Genomic DNA, 26,218 nt, shown 5'->3' on the forward strand with positions numbered 1-26,218 from the left:
AGGTGATCTTTTGAATATATGAACATGTCACATTTTGGAGATTTGTTTCCTTCCAACAATTGTTTTTAATAGGTAAAGGAAGAAACCCGATGAGAGAGTCACTATTGCCTGTTGAAACTATTTCAGAGAAAGAAAGCCAGGGTTAAACAGTAGAGAATGAACTATTAATGTTCACTACTTACCTCCCAACCACAAGCTAAAGCTCAGGGCTGCAGAGATGGCTTAGTGGTTAAGGTGCTTGCCTGCGAAGCCTAAGGACCAAGCTTCAATTGCCCAGGACCCACATAGGCCAGATGCACAAGGTGGCACATGTGTCTGAAGTTCGTTTACAGTGGCTAGAGGCCCTGGTGTGCCCATTTTCTCTCTCATAAATATTTTTTTTAAAAAAAAAAAAAGCTAAATTTCAGTCATGGCTGAAGAATATGGAAGAAGTGTTCTCTGTCTAGTACAGTTTTGACATGGTACACAAAAGGATTTTAAAATCCTGAATCATTACTTGATTAGAAAGACAGAAAATAATGGTTTGAGGTAGGAAGCATGCATTGAGAAATCTCCTAGCTTTTCATAACCACCTTAACAAGGTTTGTCAGCCACACACCTTGGTCACTTTTTACTACTGGCATGTTTTAGAGCTTATATAGGTGCCCTGATTCAACTTTTTTGTTTGCTTACTGACTGTCAACCATGGAGTGTTAACTACACGAGACACAAATGGTCTCACCCGGTTTAGATGTATCTAAAGTGCCTGGCACAATGTCAAGCATATCACAGACTACTTATAAAAATTGCATGATTAATTAATAAGAGGCATGTACTAATTTGTTTTCCATTCCCTCAATTTTCCGACTTTTATGCGTGAGCATGAAGAAGAACCGTGGGAAGCCAGCAGATGAGCAAGATGCCCTCTGCATCCCGCAGCCTCATAGACCAGGACGTCTTAAAAATATGCTGGATGGAGGAGAGTACGCCCCTTTTGTATCTCCTCCCATATTAGAGAGCAATTTCATTCAGGTAAATAATGCTTAAGTTTCATTAACTTCAATATTTTACTTTCTCAAAGACAACTAAAAGGGAGGAGAATTGTTGTAAATGTGGTGAGGACTGTGTTGATACCATTAAAAATAACAGTTCTGAGCCGAGTGTGGTGGCTCACGCCTTTAGTCCCAGCACTCGGGAGGCACAGGTAGGAGGATCGCTGTGATTCAAGGCCACCCCTGAGACTACATAGTGAATTCCAGGTCAGCCTGGGCTACAGTGAAACCCTACCTCAAAAAACCAAAAGAGAAAAAAAAAGAATAACAGTTTTGGAACTATAAATAGCCTGAAATAATCAGTGTTAAAGGGACAGTCATTTCAAATGTTCTCAACCAAGTCATTGGCAGTAATTATACCCTAATTCTACTGTAATTGTCATTGTAAAATAATCTGAGTTAAACACAATGATTTTTAGAATATCATCATGGAAAAACATTCACATATACTTTCTTAGACATGTATACCATGTATACATATACATACATAGGTATATATGTATATAGGTATGTACATAGGTATGTATGTGTATAGGGTGTGCGTTATGTTTTGTGTGGTGTGTATTTATGTGTGTTCGTGTGTTTGTGAGGGCAGGCGTGTCTGTGCCATGGCACATGTGTAGGGGACAGAGGACAACTTTTAGGTGTCAGTGCTCACTTTCCGCCTCCTTTGAGGCCGAGTCTCACATGCTCACTGCTGCTTTGGGCAAGCGATCTGCCCTGAGCTTCTTGCTGGATTCTCCTGTCACCAGCAGCCGCCTCCTCCTAGCCTGTAGGAATGGCTGGGGTACAAACACGGGGAACAGTGTCTAGCTTTCACATGCGTACTGGGGTTCCAAACCCCGGTACTCAGGCTTGCATGGCAAGTGCTTGATCAACTGAGCATCTTCTCAGCCCCTACACTTATGTTTTAAAGAAAAACACCAGGGACTGCTGAAGATGTAGCTCACGTGACACAGGCTTTGCCTACCACGTGCAAAGCCCGAGTTCAAATCCCTAGCATTCAAAAAATAACCACATGTGGAAAACTAAAGATTAAAATGCATCTTAGTGCACAAGGGGGCGCACGCGTCTGGAGTTCGTTTGCAGAGGCTGGAAGCCCTGGCGCGCCCATTCTCTCTCTCTCCCTCTATCTGTCTTTCTCTCTGTGTCTGTCGCTCTCAAATAAATAAAAAAAAAATTGAAAAATAAAATAAAATGCATCTTAGCTCTTAGTTCTGAAGGGAGAATGTCGCTGTCTTGTCAGAGAGAAAAGCTTCCTTCTCAGAGAATGTACCTACAAGGGCTGGGGAGATGGCTCAGCAGTTAAAGGCATATGTTGCAAAGCCTGTTGGCCTGGATTCAATTCCCCAGCACATATATATAGCCAGATGCAAAGTGGTATATGCATCTGTGATCCAAATTCTCCTGTGTACCATGGTACATGTATGCCAATTAATACACCCACCCACCCCCTGCACACACAATGAATATGGGTTGTTGTTGTTTTTTTTCCTTTGGTTCTGTTTTGCTTTTGTTTTCCAAAGTAAGGCCTCACTCTAGCCCAAGGACTGAACCGGAATTCACTATGTAGTCTCAGCCTGGCCTCGAACTCCTACCTCTCCCAGAGTGCTGGGATTAAAGGCGTGAGCTACCACGCCCAGTTTAAATGTGGTGGTTTTTTATAATAATTTTTTTTAAAGGCACCTACATTTAGACTGAAACTATGTTAGTGCATCTGGAAACAGTATTTGCCTTCCTGTAAACACTAACCATCAGGATATTCAGGCAAAAAAAAAAAAAAAAAATGCGGAAAGGAGCTCAGCCGGGTGACCCATGTCTATCACCACATAGAAATGGTGTAGCTTATCTAACATTGAAAACTGAGCCATTGCTTCTAACTCCAGCACACTCAGTTACCTCCACAGCAGAGGATGACTAGGGTTACAGACGCCTCTTCAAAGGCAGGGACACCTCGTGCTGTGTAGACATGCTCTCTGCCACGTGAGGACCAGCGTGAAGCCTCCGGAACAGTGACACCCCAGAGCACATGACAAGTCGTAATTTTATATTCTTCGCCTTCCAGATGCTTCTTTCCTAGAAATGATCTCTCACTCTGTGCCCTTTTCAAAGCACTTGCCTCACCCTGGAGAGGGAAGGAGTTAGCAGTCTAGATCAGACCCAGTCCCATATCATTGAAGCCATGCCCTTCAAGATGCACAACCCATCCTGGGTAGTGTTCAACCAGCTACCAAGATTCCTGACAGCAGGTTCCGGTGAGAGAGCGAAGCAATTATCTAAGTAGGAGGGAGGCACGCGGAACACTCGCTCACTCTGAAAGACCTGGGTTCTCTTTCTGCTCTGTCACTCTCAAGCAAGACATCACGGGTCAACTGGATAGTCGTGACTGCCAGCGGCACAAGAGAAATGACTCGTCTTGGTGTATCTTTGTGAGAACTGAGAAACCTTTCCCTGCGCCACCAGGAAGCTCTCAGCTGCGCCTCACCAGGCCCGATGACATGAGTCATGGGGTGTTACCGTGGCAGCTTTCGGGGTATTAACATTTAACCCTGAGCTGAGCCATCAGCTCTAAAATGCAGACAATGAATGACCCAGGATTCTGTGGTCAGAAAGTAAAAAGGTGTTTAGGATAGGCGATCAATAGCGTGGATAATACTCTCTTTCTGGAACTAGTTTAAGTGGCAGTTTTTTTGGGGGGGTGTGGGGGGTACTAGGAAAGGTCCCCAGGGTGTTGCATATGCTAGGCAAGCTCCTTACCATTGAGCAACACTGCTCAATGTCCTTGTGGGGTTTAAAAAAATATTTTACTTATCTACTTATTTGAGAGAGAGAGAGAAAGAAACAGACAGACAGACAGCAGATTGAGAGAAAGAATAGGTGTGCCAGGGCCTCTAGCCCCGGCAAACAAACTCCAGACACATGTGTCACCTTGTGCATCTGGCTTATGTGGATCCTGGGCAACCTGGGTCCTTTGGCTTTGCAGGCATGCATCTTAACCACTAAGCCATCTCTCCAACCCTCTTGGAGGTTTTGGGCTTTTTTTGTGAGCATATGTGTGTGTGCATGTGTGTGTTGTGAGTGCATGTGTGTGTTGTAAGTGCATGTTCATATGCATGTGAGTGCACATTTTTTGAAGGTCCAGCATTTTCCATCAGTGCTAGGGATACAAATTCAGGTCCTCAAGCTTGCGTAACAAGCACTATACCCAGTGAGCCATCGCCTGAGCCCCAACTTATTCAGTTGAATTGAAAAACAAAAGTGTAGCGCCTTTTTGGTTTCCTTCATGGCTCTGCCTACCCATTTTCTAATCTCTCCTTTTACCAACTTGAAAAGATTTCATTGCTCAGGTTTCTTGAATTCAGGGCTTTTCACACGGATTGTCCCAACACCCAGAAATATCCTCTCTACCCAGCTACATTGTTTAGGCCTCAGCTAAGGGTCCCTTCCTCAGAGGAGGCATCTGTGACCCTGGATCGAGGGGTAGGCAAGAGCAGGACTGCTGGCAAGTGTTCAGGAAGACTGTAAGTTGGTTGTTAAGCATAACTGATAATATTGTTATATAAGGTTTCACTATATTGCCCAAGCTGGCCACAAGTTCCTATGTTCAAGCAATCTTCTGCTTCAGCCTTCTGAATAGCTGGGACTTACAAGCATGCACCACATTGCCCAGCTTAATATAGCCATTTTTAAAAATTAAATTAGGGGCTGGAGAGATGGCTTAATGGTTGAGGCACTTGCCTGCAAAGCCAAAGGACCCAGGCTCGATTCTCCAGGACCCACGTAAGCCAGATGTACAAGGTGGTACATGCATCTGGAGTTCATTTGCAGTAGCTGGATGTCCTGACACACCCATTCTCTCTCTCTCTCTGCCTCTTTGTCTCTCAACTAAATAAATAAAAATTAAACTAGGGCTGGAGAGATGGGTTAGCAGTTAAGGCACTTGCTTGCAAAGGACCCAGGTTCAATTCCCCAGGACCCACATAAAACCAGATGTACAAGGTGGCACATGTGCCTGGAGCTTGTTTGCAATGGCTAGAGCCCCTGGTGAAGGATTCTCTCTATATCTACCTCTCTCTCTCTCTTGTAAATAAATAAAATTTAAAGATAAAAATTTAAAGTTTTTTTAAAAATTAAATTATATTGTTAGGGACATAGCTCAACAGTAAATGCTTTGCATGCATAAGGCCCTGGGTTCAATTTCCAGTGCTTCAAAAACTAGTTATAATAATGAAATTATATCCACTTACAATTACATTATATATAAAACAAAAACAATAATGTATGCAAACTTCATAATTACTTTTTTGCCTGTGTATGTATGTGATATGCATGTATTATGTATGTGTGCGCACATGTGTGTGCACATGTATAAAGGCCAAATGTGCCTTCCTTAATCTCTTTCCACCCTAATTTTTGAGATGGGGTCTCTTGCTAACCCTAGAGCTCACGAAATTTCTTAGACGAGCCAACCCTCAAGTCCCAGAGACCCCTGTCTCCACTTCGCCAGAGCTGGGACTGCACATGTGCGCTGCCTTGCCTGGCACCGAGGTGGGTGCTGGGTGCTGGAGATTTAAACTCGGATCCTCATATTGTGCAAAGCAAGCATTTTACTCACACAGCCATCTTCCCAGCAAATGAAGTTTGCTTTTTATTATTTATTTATTTATTTTGGAGTTTTCAAGGTAGGGTCTCACTCTAGCCCAGGCTGACCTGGAATTCACTATGGAGTCTCAGGGTGGCCTTGAACTCACGGCGATCCTCCTACCTCTGCCTCCCAAGTGCTGGGATTAAAGGCGTGCGCCACCATGCCCGGCTGGAAGTTTGCTTTTTGAAAAACTTCATGATGGGATGCAGAGATTGCTCAGGAGTTAAAGTTTGCCTGCAAAGCCTGCCAGGCTGGGTTTGATTTCTCAGTGTGCATGAAGTGGAGAACGTGCAGCAGCAGGAGGTCCTGGCACACCCATTCTCTCAAATAAGTAAATAAAAATTTTTTTTGAGGTAGGGTCTTACTCGAGTCCGGGATGACCTGACACTCACTCTCTAGTCCCAGGCTGGCCTCCAACTCACAGTGATCCTCCTACCCCTGCCTCCCCAGTGCTGGGATGAAAGGTGTGCACCACCATGTCTGGCTAAAAATATTTTTTAAACCTCATTTTATTATTATTTATGGCCCCATGGTTATGGACACAAGCTTTGAGCAAAGGTTTATGGATGATGTCACTTGGTTCTATGAAGTTTAAACAAAATAACACTGTGTGCCCAGCTTTCAAATAAACTGATGTGTAAATATATCTTCCTAGAGCTCTTAAAATGTTTACCAGCACATCACCAGCTACATCCAGTCCTGTGTTCCCAGTTCCCATAGCACTCTGAAGCTATACTTGCTAACACTCTGTAATATTTCTTTATTTAACATCTGCCATCACCAGCAGACCCCCCACAAACCAGGCTTCTGTATCCGCTCACACTAATACTTCCAAAACATCACATGAACCAGTAAAGGAATGGAGGTGTCATGGTTCATTTCCCCTTTAACTTCTGACCTCCCTTAAACTGCTCTGATGAGCAAGAGTGCCAGGTTCATGACTCTTGTCAAAAAAAAATCTCTTTTCCTGTCCTCTGTACTCAGGTCAACAGGAGAGGTGAATCCATATACTTGCATAACCGAGCAAACTGGGTGACTGTAGGCATCTGCTCTTCCAGTCCCGACTACAAGACACCCAACGTGATGCTGTTGGCACATTTGACCCCTGCTGCCCAAAAAGATACAGAACCACTCTTTAAAAGCCTCTTGACATCTCCCTCCACAGAGAAGCTAGTGCTCACCAGGTGAGTCCCAAGGCGGATAATCTCTCCAAAAAGGGATATTATCCTGTGGCGCTGAAGATGGCAACTGCTCCCAAGGAGGGTCTCTTGACCACTGTCTGATTGACATGGCCAAGGAGTGTCCTTCAACTCCAGAAAAATAATTTAGTACAACGGCAGTCAAACTAGCAGTGTATTTTAAAAATAAAAGTCAACATAAATAACAGGAGCTGAAGACCTGTGTTAAACTGCGCACCCCCTGTGTTCTTCCGTCAGCAGACAGCTCCGGTCTTGTCCCAGCCACTAACTTGGTCTATGCTCTCCAGCAAATTGTTTGACTTCTTTAAGCCTCGGCTTTTCAAAACATGGTTTGTCTTACTGTGTATTGAGTATACAAAGTAACAGGTTTCACCGTGACGTTTCATACATATATATGAAGTACTTGGATCATATTCCCCCTCCTCCATTATTATCTCTCCCCTCCTCCACCCCAGCCCACTTCTTCATCTCATATAGTCCCCCTTTTTTTCTTTCAGTCTTTTTTATTTTTAGTCTAGATTCCTCATATAAGAGAAAAAAATTCTTCATGAGAGAAAACAGGCAGTATTTGTTTTTTGTTTTTTGGTTTTTTGTTTTGTTTTGTTTTTGTCTCTCTGAGTCTGGCTTATTCACTTAACATGACCTCCAATTCCAGTCATTTTCCTGAAAATGACATAATTCCATTCTTCTTTATGGCTGAATAGAACTCCATTGTGTAAACGCATTTCCTTCATCCACTCATCAATTGATGTGGCCCAGGCTGATCCCATGACTTGCCCATTGTGAATCTGCCCTGATCATCATCACTGTGCAGGTATCTCTGGCATGTGCTGACATTTTGGCTTTATGCACCGAGGAGCAAGTATCACTCAATTCTATGGCAGTTCTATTTTAGTGTGCACAGTGGCTGCACTAATTTACATCTCCATCAGCAGGAAATAAGGGCTCTGTTTTCTCCCTGCACCCTTGCCAGCATTTGTTTTTTGTTTTCTTGATAATAGCCATTCTTCCTCAGACAAGACGGAATCTCAATGTAGTTTTGATTTGCATTTCCCATGATGTCTGAGCCTAAACTTATTTAAACTTAATCAAGACCAGCAATTTCTCCTAGTGAGTGATGAGCATTCTACTATATTTTTATTTGTTTACTTATTTGAGAGCAACAGACAGAGAGAAAGAGGCAGAGAGAAAGAGAGTAAGAGAGAATGGGCACACTAGGGCCTCCAGCCACTGCAGAGGAACTCCAGATGCGTGTGCCTCCTTGTGCATCTGGCTAACATGGGTCCTGGGGAACCGAGCCTCGAACCAGGGTTCTTAAACTTCACAGGCAAGCGCTTAACCGCTAAGCCATCTCTACAGCCCAAGCATTCTAGTATTTCAGTGACATCAGGCACATGCCTGTTAACTGTCTCACTCTCCAAGCTACTATAAAATTTAAAAAATAAAATAGAAGGCTTTCTCTGGGTCTTGGAACCAAGTTCTCCAGATGATGTTACATTTGCGCATGTTCGCAGGTCTCTCCCTCTGCAGCTGGTGAAGCTGTCTGTGCACGACTGGAAGAACATGCGCCTGAAAGTCAAGCTAGCAAATGGCCGGGCCTACTATTTGCAGCTGTGCGCTCCTCTGCGGAAGCAAGAAGCCTTGTTCTCTCGGTGGGTACACCTCATCTCCCTCCTGAGTAAGGACAGAGTCAAAGCGTCCCAAGTGTCCACGTTCTCAAGCCTCTCGGAAATCACCAACAGCACGGACGTCACAGGCTCTGCAGACATCACGGACGTGGCTGCTTTCAGAGAGCTGCAGCCCCCACCCAGACCTGCTCGCCCACCCTCTGCCCATGTCCTGGAGAGCGCAGACTTCTCAGAGATCACAGACGTCACTGATGTCACCGATATCACAGATAGTCCGGAAGATGTGGCCGAGGAGATTCCAGATATAAAAATTGTCACGGAAGTCACAGAACTCATAGAAGCCATGGAAGTCGCACGCGGCTCTGGCGCCATACACGCCTCAGGGGTCACAGTGGTATTTGAAAACGACGACATAATAAGGGCCAAGCAGGAGGAAAAGGTATGTGAGTTGTGAGACGTTCATTCCCTGATGACCGAGCGCTGGAGCAGTGGCCAAGAGTACATTTGTCAGTCATCGCTAAAGATTAAAGATTGTGGAGCTGACTGAGTCATGGAAACAATGAGATTGAACCCCTGAACCTGGAACAGAGGAGTTCTAAGATGTTTCCATCAATAGGCAGTGATCATTCTCCCACCTCAGAATCAGAAAAATCAGAGGGCACTAAAATGAAGGAAAGAACTTATGGGTCAGAACCTGGAGAACTAGGTTAGACTCACACTCACTGTGTGTGCAGGGGTTCAAATCAGGTATCAGAGCAGCATGATACAGACATGAGCTGTTCATGGAGCATGGAAAGTCACATCACTCACACTCACCACATGTGCACAGGTTTAGATCAGGGATCAGAGGAGCATCACACGCACATGAGCTGTTCATGGAGCAGGGGGAGTCACTTCACTCACACTCACCCCGTGTGCATAGGTTCCCAGGTTCATGTGAGAAGCAATGCATGGTGTGGTACGGCTGTTGGGAACAGCGCAGACAGGCACTGGAGGCAGGTGGCATGGCAACCAAGGCCTGCTCTACTCCCAGATCACTCAAATAGTCACGTGCCTCTCTTCCTGATCTGAACCCGTGCACAACCGGTGAGTGTGAGTGACGTGACTCTCCCTGCTCCATGAACAGCTCGTGTCTGTGTGATGGTCCTCTGACCCCTGATCTGAACCCGTGCACACGCGGTGAGCGTGAGTGACGTGACTCCCTGTTCCATGAACAGATCATGTCTGTGTGACGCTCCTCTGACCCCTGATCTGAACCTGTGCACACGTGGTGAGCGTGAGTGACGTGACTCTCCCTGCTCCATGAACAGCTCATGTCTGTATGACGCTCCTCTGATACCTGATTTCCTACTGTTGTTACTTTCAAAGGAAAATGTTCTGAAGCCTGGGTGTCTGCGAAATTCAATAAGTAAGAAAGATCTCCAAGAATCACCAAAACGTGTCACCATCTCAAACATAACACTGACTATTCAAGGTGAAAGATGTTTCCAGACCACTTTGACTCCCATAAAAAGTGAGGAAAGCATCTTCAAAAAGATGGGTGTGGAAACCTCTGAAGAAAAGATGACTGAATGTAAGGACACAGCTCTCAAGGCTGCCGAGTCCAGGTGAGAAGCACAGGAAAACTCTGTGGGCATTCTAAGGTACACAGTAATATAAACAGGTATAACTCAAGCATTTGTCTCTGAAGATTCTCAGATATATGTGACTGAATTATTGTTGGTATAAGCTAGAAGAAAATGAAATGGCACCATTGCCTCAATCACAGAGGAATGTTAATTTCTTCTCCACTGAAGCAACAAAAGTAATTTTCAATGGGAAAGTATGATTCATTCACTCAACATTTACTAGTCATCTTGTGAATGCTGGGCATGGGGATACAACAGTAAAAAAATAAAAAAATAAATAAGTCCCTATTCCTCCAAGTGTTTTGTTCCAGTGGAAGAGACAGATCATAAACAAAATGCATTATGCCAGCTGGAGTGTGCTGTGCTAAAATCTAAGGTGGAGATGAGAGAATGAAAGAAAGGATGGGAGTGGGGAAGAGCATGAGTTGAGGAAGGCAGAGGGATATTTTACACACAGAAAGGGCAGGTTACACACAGAAGGGACATTTGGGCAAAGAACTGAGAAAGCATCAAGCTCTAGGGAATAGGGTTCCAAGCTCCATAGCCATTGCAAATATCAGCCAAGTAAATAATTCTGAATGCATACATATACAACATGCATATATGCATAGCAACAGAATGGGAAAACAGCAAGTTATCTTTATATGTAACTGAGAGTAATTTGTGAAGGATCCAATGAACATTCCTTAAGGACAGGAATAGTAACTTTTTTGTTTATTTTTATTTATTTATTTGAGAGTAACAGACAGAGAGAGAAAGAGGAGAAAGCGAGAGCGCACCAGGGCCTCCAGCCATTGCAAATGAACTCCAGATGCATGTGCCACCTTGTGCATCGGGCTTATGTCTTATGTGGGTTCTGGTGAATCGAGCCTCAAACCAGGGTCCTTAGGCTTCACAGGCAAGTGCTTAACTGCTAAGCCATCTCTCCAGTCCCAGGAATAGTAACTTTTTACTCTAGATGACAAATGCTGGAAGAGGGATCAATCTCATTAATTATAAAGAAGTTAAGCAATTGTCAATCTGCTTCTTATTAGCTCTTTGTAGAGACATACAAGCTAGAAAACTAAAATTCCAAAAGTGTATACAAAGTGGTACTTTTTTTTTTGTTCAACAGAATGGGAAGAAACCACAGTTTGAACATAGTTGATGAGTAAAGGAATCAATATTTGTTGTAGCTATTGGAAGACATTTCTTTTAAACTTTTATTATGCAATAGATTACCTATACAATTTACAAAGCAAACTGATGCTAGTATGCATTCATTGGGAAGCAGTTGAACTAGTAACTAGAAAATGAGCTTTGCAGTTAGCTCCTTGGGTTCAAATCCTGGCTACTCTATCTCACTAGCTCTGTGATCTTGGGCAACTTGCTTGACTTCTTCAGGGATACCTATAGATGATAGATGATAGGATGGATAGATAGATAGATAGATAGATAGATAGATAGATAGATAGATAGATAGATAGATGTTAGATTAGATAGACAGATGATAGATGGATGATAGATTAGATAGATAATAATACATAGATAGAAGATAGATGATAGATAGATAGATAGATAGATAGATAGATAGATAGATAGATAGATAGGAGACAGAGACAGAAACAGACAACAAAACTAACAGGCAGAGAAGGAGGGAAGAAGAATAGATGAAGGAAGGGAGGGAGGGAAGGTTTACGACCTGACTCACATTGAATACAGGACAAGGATGGTTCTATTCCATGCAGAACTATCCTACTCAATAAACCAAAGCTAGAGAAGAACTGAGGGAGGGCACAAAAGATATTAAATATTCTAATGCTATTATAGCCTGTTAACTAATAGGCAAGGATGACCATATTCCATTTTGGGTTGACGTCTATAGAAGACTGAATTAAAAGGGTAGATTTAATGTGATTTTTAAAACTTAAACCAAAAGAAAAATGGATTGTGGAGTACATATAACAGATAATTAAGAGTAACAAAAATAGCCAAGCATCATGGTACATGTCTCTAATCCTAGCGCTCTGGAGGCAGAGATTGCTGTGAGTTTGAGGCCAGACTGGAACTACAGAGTGAGTTTCAGGTCAGCCTAAGCTAGAGTAAGACCCTGTCTCAATAAATTAATTAATTAATTAATTAAAAATAAAAGTAACAAAAAATAAACACATATCATTGATTAGATAATGAAGAACAAAGCTGATTTCTATAGGTCACAGAATGTATCCCTAGAAACTTCTCAAAACTGAACATTTTTCCACTTGTCTTAGACCTTAGGCATTTCCTTGTTAGGAATTCACACCCTTCCATGTCTCTAATTGTGACAGGATGCACATGAAAATCAAATGTAAGTGTGCTCTGGGGACCCCTAAAGGAGTTGCTAGAATGGAAATGGTAGGAACCTCGTGGGGCTCTGGGAAACGGAGTAACCAAAGCACAGAACAGAGTGGGACGTGCTGGGTCCTAGTGAGTGACTGGTGTCATTCAGAATTCATTTCCAGTCTTGCAAAGAAAGCTGTCCAAAACCATCTTACCTAAGACTTGTTTAGAATTAAGTGAAAGAAAGCCTGCCTTTCCTAGCAAAGCAGTCACGAGAAGGCAGAGACAAGGGTGCTCCTCTGGAGAGCCACAAACACTGAAAGCAGCGGAATGTTTGCTTTAGCGGCCACACGCGGCATGTCTCATACTTCAAGCATCTCTGATCCAAGTGCTAAGACCTTCAAGGTCATGAGGACCTGATTCTCTGCTAGAGCCAAACAATGTTTGACATCTGAAGATCCCATTCCAGGGGCTCGCCAAGTGGGCTGCCTTTTCAAGGGGTAAATCCCTAGGCCTGCCCCATCTTACTGAACTGGAAACTCAGGAGAATGAGATGGCACTCTTTTTTTTTTTTTTTTTGCTGTTTTTCAAGGTAGGGTCTCATTCTAGCTCAGGCTGACCTGGAATTCACTATGTAGTCTAGGGGTGGCCTCCAACTCACAGCGATCCTACTACCTCTGTCTCCCGAGTGCTGGGATAAAAGGTGTGAGCCACCATGCCTGGCTAGCACTCTGTGTTTTAATCGACCTCCAGGTGATTCTAATGTAGGCCCAAGTTTGAGAACCATGGCCTTATTGAGAAGCCAGTTCTGTATACAGCATGGGTTTAGCAAGGATTTCTCTCTCCTGAGCCTGAGACAAAAATAAGGATTCTACTTTATAGCCAAAGGAAGAACCAGCCACTCGAATTCAATAGTTTCCATCTAGAGCTCTTCCTCTACAGCTAGGAGCGAGTTATGAAAGCTCACAGCTCAACATGGGAATTACTATGATCACCCTATCAATTGTTTTGCTTCCTACTAAGGGCAAAGAAGTAGCTGAAATAGATAAATTTTCCCCAGACCCTTGATATACTGTATCCTTCCCATCCCACATACTGGGGATCAAATAAATACAAGGCCTGCATCCCAGGCAAGTACGCTGCCACTAACCTATGGTCCCAATTCTATTTTGTTTGTTTAAAGACAGCACTTTGATATGTAGCTCAGGCTGGTGTGGAACTTGCTATATAGCCCAGGCTGGCTCAAAATGTCAGTCCTCTTGCCTCAGCTTCCCAAGTATCTGGGAAAATAGCTACACCATCACCCAACCTGCTGATCTATCTTTTTTTTTTTTTTGTTTGTTTGTTTGTTTTTCAAGGTAAGGTCTCACTCTAGCCCAGGCTGACCTGGAATGCACTATGGAGTCTCAGGGTGGCCTCACACTCATGGCAATCCTTCTACCTCTGCCTCCCGACTGCTGGGATTAAAGGCGTGCGCCACCACACCCGGCTGATCTATCATTTCTTGATAGTAATTGTTGGGATATTTCAGTGGACTTAAGATGACCAAGAGGGCCTGGCATGGTGGTGCACACCCAGCACTCAGGAGGCAGAGGCAGGAGGAGCACCAAAACAAACCAATGGCCAGGAAGGAACAGATAAGTCTGATGTGTTTTGAGGATAAAGAAAGACAAAGATATTTTCTTTTCTTTGTTTTGAAATAGGAGAAAGGGAGAGTACAGAAAGAGCATCAGTCAGAAGCTGGGTGGGGGACACTACGTAGAGTGAAACAGAAAGGAAGATAACTTGGCAGGGAGGGCACAAGGGATAGGGGAACAGCAGAAGGGGGAAGGGAGACAAAAAAAGTGTTTGAAATCACCATAATGAAACTTTATTCTTTGTGTGCTAATAATTTGTTTGGAAAGAAATCAAGAAATAGAGAAGAAACAGCAATGCAAGAAGCAGAGGGACAAAAGCAGGAGTCACTCCATGGAGACCATACTGTGATTGTACATGAGTGTGGGTTGTTTTTCTTAAAAAAAGAAAAGGGATGGGGCTGGGGAGATGGCTCAGCAGTTAAAGGCTTGCAAAGCCTGGTGGCTGGGTTGGATTCCCTAGTACCCATGTAAAACCAGATGAACAAAGTGGTGTGCACATCTTCAATTCTTTTGCAGCGGCAAAAAGCTCTAGTACGCACACACTCTGCCTCTCTTTCTCTTTCTCTGAAATAAGTAATTTTTAAAAAATTAAATAAAGTTGTTTGAGTACTTTGTAAGATGCAAAGAGAGAGAGAGAGGAAGGAAGAGGGAGGAAAGAACTGGGAGACATCTCAGTTGCTAAAGTACAAACACGATCTGTGTTGGATGATGATAACGCACATAAAAATAAAAAATAAAGCCGGGCGTGGTGGCGCACGCCTTTAATCCCAGCACTCAGGAGGCAGAGGTAGGAGGATCGCCATGAGTTTGAGGCCACCCTGAGACTACATAGTGAATTTCAGGTTAGCCTGGGCCAGAGTGAGACCCTACCTCGAAAACCAAAAAAATAAATAAATAAAAGGGCCAGGCGTGGTGGCATATACCTTTAATCCCAAGCGGGTAGGAGGATCTATGAGTTCTAGGCCACGTTGAGACTATATAGTGAATTCCAGGTCAGCCTGGGCTAGAATGAGACCTTACATCATAAAAAACAAAACAAAGGCCAGGCAGGCATGGTGGCGCACGCCTTTAATCCCAACACTAGGGAGGCAGAGGTAAGAGAATCACTGTGAGTTTACGGCCACACTAAGACTACATAGCGAATTCCAGATCAGCCTGAGCCAGAGTGAGACCCTACTTCGAAAAACAAAAAATCAAATAAAAAAACACTAGCTGGGTGTGTTATACACCCTTGTAATTCAGCACTGGGGAAACAGAGACAAGCAAATCCCTGAGACTTCCTGGCTAACCAGTTTAGCCTACTTGCTGAGTTCCAGGCCAGGGAGAGAAGCTGTCTACAAAAAAAGGTGGATGTGCCTAAAGAATGACATCTGAGGTTGCCCTCTAGGCAGGACACACATGTACAAACCCCCTACACACACACACACACACACACAGAGAGAGAGAGAGAGAGAGAGAGAGAGAGAGAGAGAGAGTGAACATTCATCCAATTTAGCAGTTTGTCCTAATAATTATTTGTCAGGTCTGGTCTCTCTGTCATCATTCTGCAATCTTATTTAATTCTCATCACTCAAACACAATGTTCCCTCCCACAGCCCAGCACATCAGAAGCACTCCGTAAGTTAGTCTCACAAGATGAACTGCTTAAATCAGCTTCTTTCCTTGGTAGGGACTTATTCTAGCCCAGGGTGACCTGGAACTTGCTCTGTACTCCAGACTGGCCTCAAACAGTGAACTTCCTGCCCCTGCCTCGTTGATGCTGAGATTAAAGGCGTGCACCACCACACCCAGACTAACTTTACTTTTTAGTATATAGCCTTAGGTTTACAGAAGAAATGAGAAGGTAAGATCCATAGCTGCCTCCCTTCTCCCCCACAGTTTCTCCCATTAAACTTCCTACATGCGCATCAATGAACTGATAAGCGATTGTGTTGTAAAGCTCTGTGGATTTTGACAAGTGCATCGTAACAAGTGTCCACAATTACATCAGAATCACTTCATTGCTCTAAATTCCCCTTAGCATTAATTAGGTCCTAATTCCTTTTGTTCAATGCTGAGAATCAACCCAGGGTTTTCCACATACTAGGCAAATGTTCTACCTTTGAACTATATCCCCAACCCTTAATTGCTTATTAAAATGTTTAAAAATCTCAAAGAGAACAGGATAAATAATGCTCTGTAGGTGCTAGTTTTCTTAGCCTGATTACAATTAGAAATGAAGAGACTCTGGACATGTTTAGCAAAAGTGATAGAATTTCCCAGATAAAAAGAGGCTATGTCAATAAAAACCAAAAACAAACAAACAAAAAAAGATGTAAAGATCTTGTAATTTAGCAAATCTTAAATTCTTTAAGGCTCTACCCCTTAGCATTCAGTGCCAATAATCTACTGATTACTGGGAGAAATAAACAGAAGAATAAAAACAAAACATCAAATTTTCATTCCAAGCAATGCTCCCATACTCAGTTTAATGGAGCACGGGATCTTCTTTATTGCCTATTTGCATTAGAAACATAATTACTAGCTAGAGTCTAATTTGAGTATGTTAATTATGAAGGAAAGATGTAGTATGCTGAAAACAGAACGGAATTCACTGAAGCTTTAATCTAGGGACATTCGTAGGATTTAGTTAGGACTATGAGATCCTCAAATACCATGACTTTCAATGACATTTTATAACTTTACTTTGGAACATTGAAAAAGAGCTCAAACATGACCTTATTAAATATTCTGCCCTTAAAATATGCTAGTGTTTGCCAGGCATGGTGGCACATGTCTTTTATCCCAGCACTCAGGAGGCAGGGATAGGAGGATCACTGTGAGTTTGAGGCCAGCCTGCACTAGAGTGAGACCCTACTTCAAAAACCAGAAAAAAAGACATGCTAGTGTTTAAGATGTAAATTAAGCAATTTAAACCTATATGAGATAAAAATGATGGAGAATTAAAATTTCCTATGCTGTCATCATTAGGTCTTAGACGAGTGAAGGGTTTACTTTGTAAAGCATTCATACTCCTTCTCTTACCTGGATAATAGTGCTACCGTGACTCTGCTTTACCAGAAAATAATAGGCTTTATTTTAATTTGCACCCATTTTGTAAGGTGAATTGACTTCGTATTCCTCAGGCTCTTGAAATTTTTTTTTTTTAATCATTACTCTGAGCTTTCATTTACATCACCAGGCCTATTGGCACAGGCTGCATGAACCCCACTGACAAACTCTTCAGAAAATTACTTCCTGAAAGAGCCATTGTAGAATTTGAACTAAATGTATTTGTTTGACCCCTTAATATGGATCATAATTGTGTCTTTACACAATTACCTGGGAAGATAATATCTAAGGGTAATTCATCCCAAATTCTTTATTTTACTCACAGCAATATGTTGAAAATCTTTATTGAAAATCTGCCCAAGAAATAATGATCTGGTGAAAATCAAATGACATGGGTGTGCATTGTAGCATGTCAATGAGCTGAAGAAAATAGTAAAATTATTCATAATAATTTTTAAAGGTCACAATCAAAGAAAAACTTCTTTATCCAAAGATATTTCTGAAAGTCAAATTATCTGGAAGCCTACTAGCCTCTTATTTTTCCAATAAGCTGAAAGAAATGTTAACAGATGTAAATAAGGGCTGTCCTTTGCTGGCAAGGTTCCCAAGAACTGTCACTCACCCTCTCCCCTAGGCTACAGAGATGGTCTGAAAAACTGGCAGAGGTTGGCAACTTTTGTTTTTAATCTCACCTTTCCAGAATTTACGCCCAGGTTTTTTTTTTTTAATTTTTATTAACATTTTCCATGATTATAAAATATATCCCATGGTAATTCCCTCCCTCCCCACCCCCACACTTTCCCATTTGAAATTCCATTCTCCATCATATTACCTCCCCATTACAATCATTGTAATTACATATATACAATATCAACCTATTAAGTATCCTCCCCTCTTCCTTTCTCTACCCTTTATGTCTCCTTTATAACTTACTGGCCTCTGCTACTAAGTATTTTCATTCTCACGCAGAAGCCCAGTCATCTGTAGCTAGGATCCACATATGAGAGAGAACATGTTACGCCCAGGTTTTTATAAGACCCTATATTCCCAACACTACTGAGCTCTTGGTCTTCACCAAGAGGAGAGGGCAGAGAGGCAGCAGGACTGAGGAAGCCAGCAGCCTCATTGAGTGACTAATGAGAAATGCAATAAAAATAGAAGATATGCTATTATATACAATTCACTTTTATGGCTACTATGGCTTTTTTTTACTTTACTATTATAATCACTAATAGCCTAGGCTTGCTAGATATGATGTACAACTACTCCTAAGCATCCACAGAAGGACAAGTTGTCTCATAGCTAGTCGTTCATTTCTAAATATTTGTGGTCACGGTGGCAACTTTTTGAAATGTGCTGTTTATTTTCACAGGAGCGTGAGAACTGACTCAGGCACTTCAGGTATGGAGCGCATTCCAGGACGTGTTCTGTTGTGATCCTTGGTGTCCATGAGTTCCCTCTGATTCCTGCCATGATAGAGCACTGAGGAACGGAGAGAGTCAGCGAGACTTTCACAATCCATCTCTCCTCTCTTTGGAGCACCTGGCCCTGGAGAAACCTCCTTAAAGCCTTTACCCAGACCTTTTCACAGGGCTGGCGAGAACCACTCCAGGGCTGGTTCTACAGACAAAATCCAAACCACATGGACAAGGCCTCCCCTTCTTACAGAGTTGAAAGACTTGTCAGTAGTGAAAGTTTTGGTCAACCTAAAAGTAGTCAGCTCCTCTTCTCTTCCCGCTTATCTTTAGCCTCTTGCTTATTATCAAGTGACACAAACTTTTTTTTCATTATTTTTTATTTACTTATTTATTAGAGAGAGAGAGAGGGAGGGAGAATGGGCGCACCAGGGCCTTCAGCCACTGCAAACAAACTCCAGATGCATGCACCGCCTTGTGCATCTGGCAACGTGGGACTTGGAGAATTGAACCTGGGTCCTTAGGCTTCACAGGCATGCACCTTAACTGCTAAGCATCTCTCCAGCCTGACACTAATGTTTGAGGACAAAGCAGTTTCTTCACATATCCTCATGTCTAACAATCCTTGACTTGTGACAGCAAGCACTTGATGAGGCTATGTCACATGTCAATGTGGAGACCTTGCCTCCTTGACTCACTCTCCAACCTGGGAGATGCACTAGGCCTCAGCTATATCATACTCATTTAAAAAAAAATATATATATACATATACATATACATATACATATACATATACATATACATATACATATACATATACATATATATATACACACATACATGGCAGGAGAATTGGCTCAGCGGTTAAGGCTTTTGCCTGCAATACCTAATGACCTGGGTTCAATTCCCCAGTACCCACATAAAACCAGATGCACAAAGTGGCACATGCATATGGACTTCATTTGCAGCAGCTAGAAGCCCTGGTACACCATTCTTTCTGTCTGTATTTCTCTTCTTTCTTTCTCTGATTGTAAATAAATAAGTAAATAAAAATATTTTAAAATATTATGAAAGAAACACAAGAACATTTAACTTGGCTTAAGTGAAGAGGATAAAAATACTACAAAAACTGAGAATATTTGAAAGAATTTGTATAGTTCTAAGAGTCAGTCCTACCCCCACCCATGCCCACGTAAATGATTATAAAGTAGATTTTTTTTCTTTTAACACAAATGGGATTTGTCTTTAGGACTTTCCATTGGGCATTGGTGCCAAAAATACCAGGTGAATTTCATTATAACATGCTTCCTATATTCCAATCTATAGTATTGAACCTAAGAAAACTGTACGGAAATGCATTTGTAAGGAAAATATAAGATCTCCTTTTACGTTTATTCAATTTTCATATATCAATTTTTACCCCAAATTGTATTTTATAAAGAATTCCCATCAAAGTTTCAGAGATTCCAGAGATACTGTATAGGCCAATATTTTCCTTCTTGTCTGCTAATGACAACGATGGATCTAGTGGCAATCCTACTACTGCTAATTATTATTAACTTATTACTAATTACAGAGATATAACCAGCACATTCAAATACAAACTGAGATGCTCAGTTAGCCACAGAAACCTGAAGTGCTAACACAGGGTGCCAGTACTATTGTCTTTATATGCAAATAATCCTTTTACCAGTCTTCTGTCACAAACTCAGTTTTGTTCAGTTATACAAGTATTTATTCCTGCGAATTATATACAGAGCATTTTAGTAGGCTCTGGGAAAGATTTTTTTTTTTTTAAGTAGCATTACACGCTACCAGCCTTAAGACGTGCACAAATAAAATAAATCAGTATCGTGTATACTTTCAGAGAAAAAAATGGAGTGTTTTTTCACACAGGAGGAGAAATCATGAAAGACAGTGAAGGAGGCAGCCTTCGCGTTAGGAAAGGGGGGAGAAGGGCATCGGGATGTGTGGAAGGGGAGCGAGAAGTCAAACCGGAAAAGCTCACCTTGGGAGTGGTGGGGCAGCAAGGCGGGAAACTATATGGAAGATTTAGATCATGCTATAGCATTTGCGAACAACCATGTGGTTGGTAAAGAGGAGCTGCTAAAAGACAAAAAAGTGATAAAACTGGTATCAAATGATACCCTGACGGCAGTCTCTAAGAGAAGCGAGCAGAGGCTAGCAGCAGAGCAGTCAGGAAGGTCCTGTAGCAGCGCCGGTGAAGGATGGGAGAGTTTTGAACCAGGTAAGGGGCAGTCATAATGAAACAGGATGTGAATACATGTCAAGTTACTGACATACTTTGTACAGCTAATATATAATAATAATAACAACAGTCATAATAACAAGCTATTGACAGACTGCCTATGGGGATAAAAGAAAAAAAACATCTGAGAATGATAACTTTGGAGGCAGCATGACTAGGAAGTATATGATGATGAAATAAGATAGGAAAAGGAATTAGCGGACATTTTACAAAGATAAAAGAACTCAGCTTTTAACCATTGAAGTTTAAAGTTGGAGGCCCCCAGGCTTCAGTTTTAACTCTGCTTCCTCTGTTGTATGAACATGTCATCTAACCTCTCAGGTCTGACTCGGTTTTTCTCACTATAAACTGTTAAGTGCATGCAGCCAGAGTGCTGGGCTGAGCAGGGCGTGGTTAACTGTCCCAAGGCCCTTCTGGCCATTGATTTCTGCAAGCTGATAGTCTCATGCTCGTGAACATCAGCAGCTGAGCAGAGACAGCAAAGGGTTAGCAGAGTCCCACCATGAGCTTGCTCGGTCGTGAGGAAGGTGCAGTGGACAAGTGGCATGCAGGTTTCCTGACTATTAACCATTGTCCCTGTTTGTTTTCTTTCACGTATTTTCTCACTTCTCTCTACTTTTCCTTTCCCATGTCTTCTCATTTTTCCTTACTTAGGCTTGCATTGTTTTTCAGTTTTCCCCCTGATTAGTATTTCTTTCCCCCTTTTCATCCTCCTATAAGTCATATTTTCCTTTCCCTAGGTTCTTACCCTTAATACTCTTTTCCCCAAGAAAGGCAAAGATTAGCCAAATCATAATCCCTCATCCTATTAAATTTAGCCTGAGCATAAACTAAAAATGTGTTTGTAATCTCAATATTTAATTTTTTTTTCTATGCAGTCTCAGGGTGGCCTCAAACTCATGGCAATCCTCCTACCTCTGCTTTCCAAGTACTAAGATTAAAGGCATGTGCCACCACACCTGGCTAAATTTTTTTTTTTTATTAACTTATTTATTTATTGGAGAGAAAAAGAGGGAGATAGAGAGAAAGAGAATGGGTGTGCCAGGACATCCAGCCACTAAGCAAACTCCAGACACAAGCGCTACCATGTGCATCTGGCTTATGTGGGTCCTGGGGAATTGAACCCAGGTCTTTTGGCTTTGCAGGCAAGCACCTTAACCACTAATCCATCTCTCCCCAAAGTAGTAAAAAAGAAAAAATCCTGGTACCACTAAGCTTGTCTGATACTTCTTTACCCAGCCTCTGACAATGTTAGTTGGGACCAAGATCTCTAATTCTTTTTTTTTTCTTTTCTTTTTTTTTCTTTCTTTTTTTTTTTTTTTCATTTTTTGAGGTAGGGTCTTACTCTGGCCCAGGCTGATGTGTAATTCACAATACAGTCTCAGACTGGCCTCAAACTCACAGTGATCCTCCTACCTCTGCCTCCTGAGTGCTGGGATTAAAGGCGTGCGCCACCACACCTGCCTTTTCTAAGTCATTTTTTACCCCTCTATGCAGTATAAGAGAATGAGGCTTTGGGGACAGTGGTCCTTCAGGTGCCCTGTTTCTATGACAAGGCTGTGTGACTGCTGGCAGATTTCAGGCCACGCTGGTCTCTCTGGATATGAGTCCATGTCTCTTCTGTCTCGACTTTTAGCATCTTACCTTTTAAGGCTTTATTCTCCTTAAAGTTTCTGATTTATTTACAGTATGTTCAAACAGTAGGTTATCTATGATGCCACAGTACTTTTCCTAAATGGAAAGGAATGAGAAAAAGATAAAGATTCAAGAAGAGAGAAGAAAATCACATATGAGATATTCAGTGTCCTTCCCACCTCCCCTATGTCTCTTTTCTACTTTTCTCTTAAACATCACAAATTATGCCATTTCATGCCATTTGTGAAGCCCAAACTAAAAATAAATAGGGAGGGAAACCCCCAAAAGGGAATAGGTTTATGAAGTCTGACAGTGAGCTCCACTGGAAAGAACATAAGCAGTTTTTGACGAGGTGGTTAGAGCATGGTTTGAATTTAAGACCCCAATTAAGCTCTCTCTCTGTCTGTGCCTTTTTCTCTCATGCCTTTGGTCGTCTTCATTCCCCACTTTTCTTCTAATGATCTCTTCCATTCTTCCCCACTCTTTTTCCTTTTTCCCGCTGGCTCTCTCCCCTGATATCAAATCCTCTCCTGACTTCCTCAACCTTATGCCCCGTCTGTCTTCCCCCTTCTCAGGCTGTGAGCAAAGAGAAGCGAAACAGCAAGGACAAAACCAATGGGAAAATGTGTAAGACGACCTTGAGGTAAGTGACTTTCCAACATCACAAGTCAATGCACACTGAAATGTCACACGTGAGACTTTCAGTAAGTTAACAATCTTTTAACACGGAGTCTCATTACTTCCTCTATAACGAGTTAAAAAACAAACAAACAAAAAGAGGGGTTTGGTGTGGCTTCTGCTCTAGAATCCATCATGGGCCAAGAGGTGGCATAAAACAGCAGGAACAGAGGCTGCTTCTGGTGAGGCACAGGAGAGAACCCCAGGATCCTGCTGCTGCTGCAGCTCCTTTCCTCCTCCTGCCCACACTGCCTTACCTCCTCAGCACGCTCCGCCCCAGCCTGTTTGCTCAGCCCAAGAAGCCAAGACCTCCGTCTTCCATGCCAAACTTAGACAAATACTTGTACGGCCCTATAGCAGTTATGTATAGCTGGATAGCTTGTATACTACACAGTTTAGTGCACACCATTCAACTTGTAGTGTATGTATAATCTAATGCGTGTATGGCTGAAGTAGGGGCTCTGGACTGCTGTTACTGGGGTTCCTTTGAAATGCCTGCCTTACAGTGTGCTTTTAAACATGGAGCTTCCAGGAGCACAGAGAGAGATCAGATGCGCTGCAGTCACACAGCCACAGCCAGTGTTTTTCCTACTGTCTTCCATGTCCGTGTGTGTGTGTGTGTGTGTGTGTGTGTGTGTGTGTGTGTGTGTGTCAAGCGTGTGTTTAAACTCTGCAGCCACAGAATTGGGAAGGCTGGTAAAATAGGGGTGGCCTTGGTAGGTACCACTTGCTCACACACTTTTTCCTTGCTTGTTTTTGAGATTATCGCATTATTTAGCCCCAGCTGGCCTAAAACTCACTATGTAGACCAAGCTAGCCTCAAACTTGTGACAATTCTCTTGTTTCTGTTTCCCAAGTGCTGGGATTATAGGTATATGCTACCACAGCCAGCTCTTAAATCTCAGCTTCCAAAGTTGCAAAAGTAGGGGCTAGAGAGATGGCTTAGTGGTTAAGGCACTTGCCTGTGAAGCCTAAGGACCCAGGCTCAATTCCCCAGTACCAATGTAAGCCAGATAGACAAGGTGATGCATGCATCTGGAGTTCATTTGCAGGGGCTGGAGGTCCTGAAACACTATTCTATCTTCGTCTTCCTCTGCCTCCCTCTCCCCTCAAATGTTAAATTAAATTTTATTAAAGTTGTAAAAGTGGCTCCCAAATATTGGTACTGCTGCACAGACCCAGCACCAGAAAAAAAAGATCAAATATAAATATTTAAATTACAAATGCTGATCTATGGGATAAGATAGATTTTCTTTTTTTAAAAAAAGGTACCTGTTCCATATATACATATACTTTTTTTGTTTTGTTTTGTTTGAGGTAAGATCTCACTCTAGCTCAGGCTGGCCTGAACTTCACTGTGTAATCTCAGGGTGTCCTTGAACTCACAGCAATCCTCCCAAGTGCTGAGATTAAAGGTGTGTGCCACCCTGCCTGGCTCCATGTTATTTTTAAAAATATGTGTTTATTTACAAGGAGAGTTTGAGAGAGGCAGATAAAACAGGCATGCCAGGGCCTCTTGCCACTGCAAACAAACTCCAAATGCTTGTGCCACTTTGTGCATTTGACTTCAAATGCATGAATACTGGATAATTAATTGAACCCAGGACAATCAGGCTTTGCAAGCCTTGAGCTGCTGAGCATCTCCCTGTTCCATATTATTACAAATGAAATAATGTGGGAATTTTTCATTTTACAGCTTAGTTCACATAGATTAAGAATTTATAGGACTGGGGCTGGGTAAATGGCTTAGGAGTTAAGACATTTGCCTGCTAAGCCTAAGGACCCTGGTCCAATTCCCCAGGACCCACATAAGCCAGATGCACAAAGAGGCACATGTGTCTGGAATTCGTTTGCAGTAGCTAGAGGCCCTGGCGAGCCCATGCTCTCTTTCTCTCTATCTGCTTCTTCCTCCTTCCCTCCCTCCCTCTCTCATATAAATAAATAAATTTTTGTTTGTTTTTCAAGGTAGCATCTCACTCTAGCTCAGGCTGAGTTGGAATTCACTATGTAGTCTCAGGGTGGCCTTGAACTCACAGCGATCCTTCTACCTCTGCCTCCCAAGTGCTGGGATTAAAGGTGTGTACCACCACAGCTGGCAAAATATTTTAAAAATAGAATTTATAGGACTTGACTGGAGAAGTAGTGCAGAGGTTAAAGATGCTTACTTGCAAAGCCTGGCAGCCTGGGTTTGAATATCCAGGAGCCAGATGATGCACAAAGTGGTGCCCATTCATTCTCTCTCTTCTTTTTCTTCTCCTTCTCTCTCTCCTCTTACAAATAAATAAGTAAATATTTTTAGGGCTGGAGAGATGGCTTAGCAGTTAAGTGCTTGCCTGTGAAGCCTAAGGACCCTGGTTCAAGGCTCAATTCCCCAGGACCCATGTTAACCAGATGCACAAGGAGGCACATGTGTCTGGAGTTCGTATGCAGTGGCTGGAGGCCCTGGCACACCCATTCTCTCTCTCTCTCTCTCTCTCTCTCTCTCTCTCTCTCTCTCTCTCTGCCTCTTTCTCTCTCTCTCTGTCACTCTCAAATAAATAAATAAAAATGAACAAAAAATTCTATCTATCTATCTATCTATCTATCTATCTATCTATCTATCTATCTGCCTATCTATCTATATTGAGCCGGGCATGGTGGCGCATGCCTTTAATCCCAGCATTCAGGAGGCAGAGGTAGAAGGATCACCACGAGTTCGAGGTCATGTGGTGCCTACATGGTGAATTTCAGCTCAGCCTGGGCTAGAGTGAGACCCTACCTTGAAAAAAAAAATGCAGTTCTGGGGATGTAGTTCAGCTGACTGAGTGCCTGCTTAGCATGCACAAAGCCCTGGGGCCTCCCCAACACCTCGTATAGTGGGTGTGATGGTGTATAGCCTTATCCCAGCACTCAGAAGGTAGAGGCAGGGGATCAGAGATTCAAGATCCCCCTCTGCTACACAGCAAATCTGAGTTCACCTGAGAGCATCTTTATGAGACATTGTGTTGATGCATGCCTGTACTCTCAGCATTTGGGAGTCTGAAGAGAATTAGGAGTCCAAGACCCGACTCCACTACATAGCTAGCTTGAGGTCAGCCTTAACTACATGAGACCTTGTCTCAAAA

The 26,218-nt window shown here is 42.6% G+C and overlaps 1 protein-coding gene across 1 annotated transcript; it reads left to right on the forward strand.

Annotated features, from left to right (window-relative positions):
* The first annotated feature begins 861 nt into the window (after window positions 1-861).
* Fam71d (family with sequence similarity 71 member D) lies at window positions 862-10,114 on the forward strand. The gene is made up of 4 exons (XM_004649269.2): window positions 862-1,011; window positions 6,661-6,860; window positions 8,390-8,942; window positions 9,872-10,114. The coding sequence occupies exons 1-4, from the start codon at window positions 862-864 to the stop codon at window positions 10,112-10,114; spliced, it is 1,146 nt and encodes a 381-aa protein (XP_004649326.2).
* Window positions 10,115-26,218: the final 16,104 nt, after the last annotated feature.

Source organism: Jaculus jaculus, chromosome 7, assembly GCF_020740685.1.
Source record: "Jaculus jaculus isolate mJacJac1 chromosome 7, mJacJac1.mat.Y.cur, whole genome shotgun sequence".
Classification (NCBI taxonomy): domain Eukaryota; kingdom Metazoa; phylum Chordata; class Mammalia; order Rodentia; family Dipodidae; genus Jaculus; species Jaculus jaculus.

Coding starts and splice junctions, on each gene's coding strand:
- Fam71d (XM_004649269.2), top strand. CDS start 862: ATGAAGAAGAACCGTGGGAAGCCAGCAGATGAGCAAGATGCCCTCTGC. Junction 1,012..6,660: donor TAGAGAGCAATTTCATTCAG/GTAAATAATGCT, acceptor CTCTGTACTCAG/GTCAACAGGAGAGGTGAATC. Junction 6,861..8,389: donor GAGAAGCTAGTGCTCACCAG/GTGAGTCCCAAG, acceptor GCATGTTCGCAG/GTCTCTCCCTCTGCAGCTGG.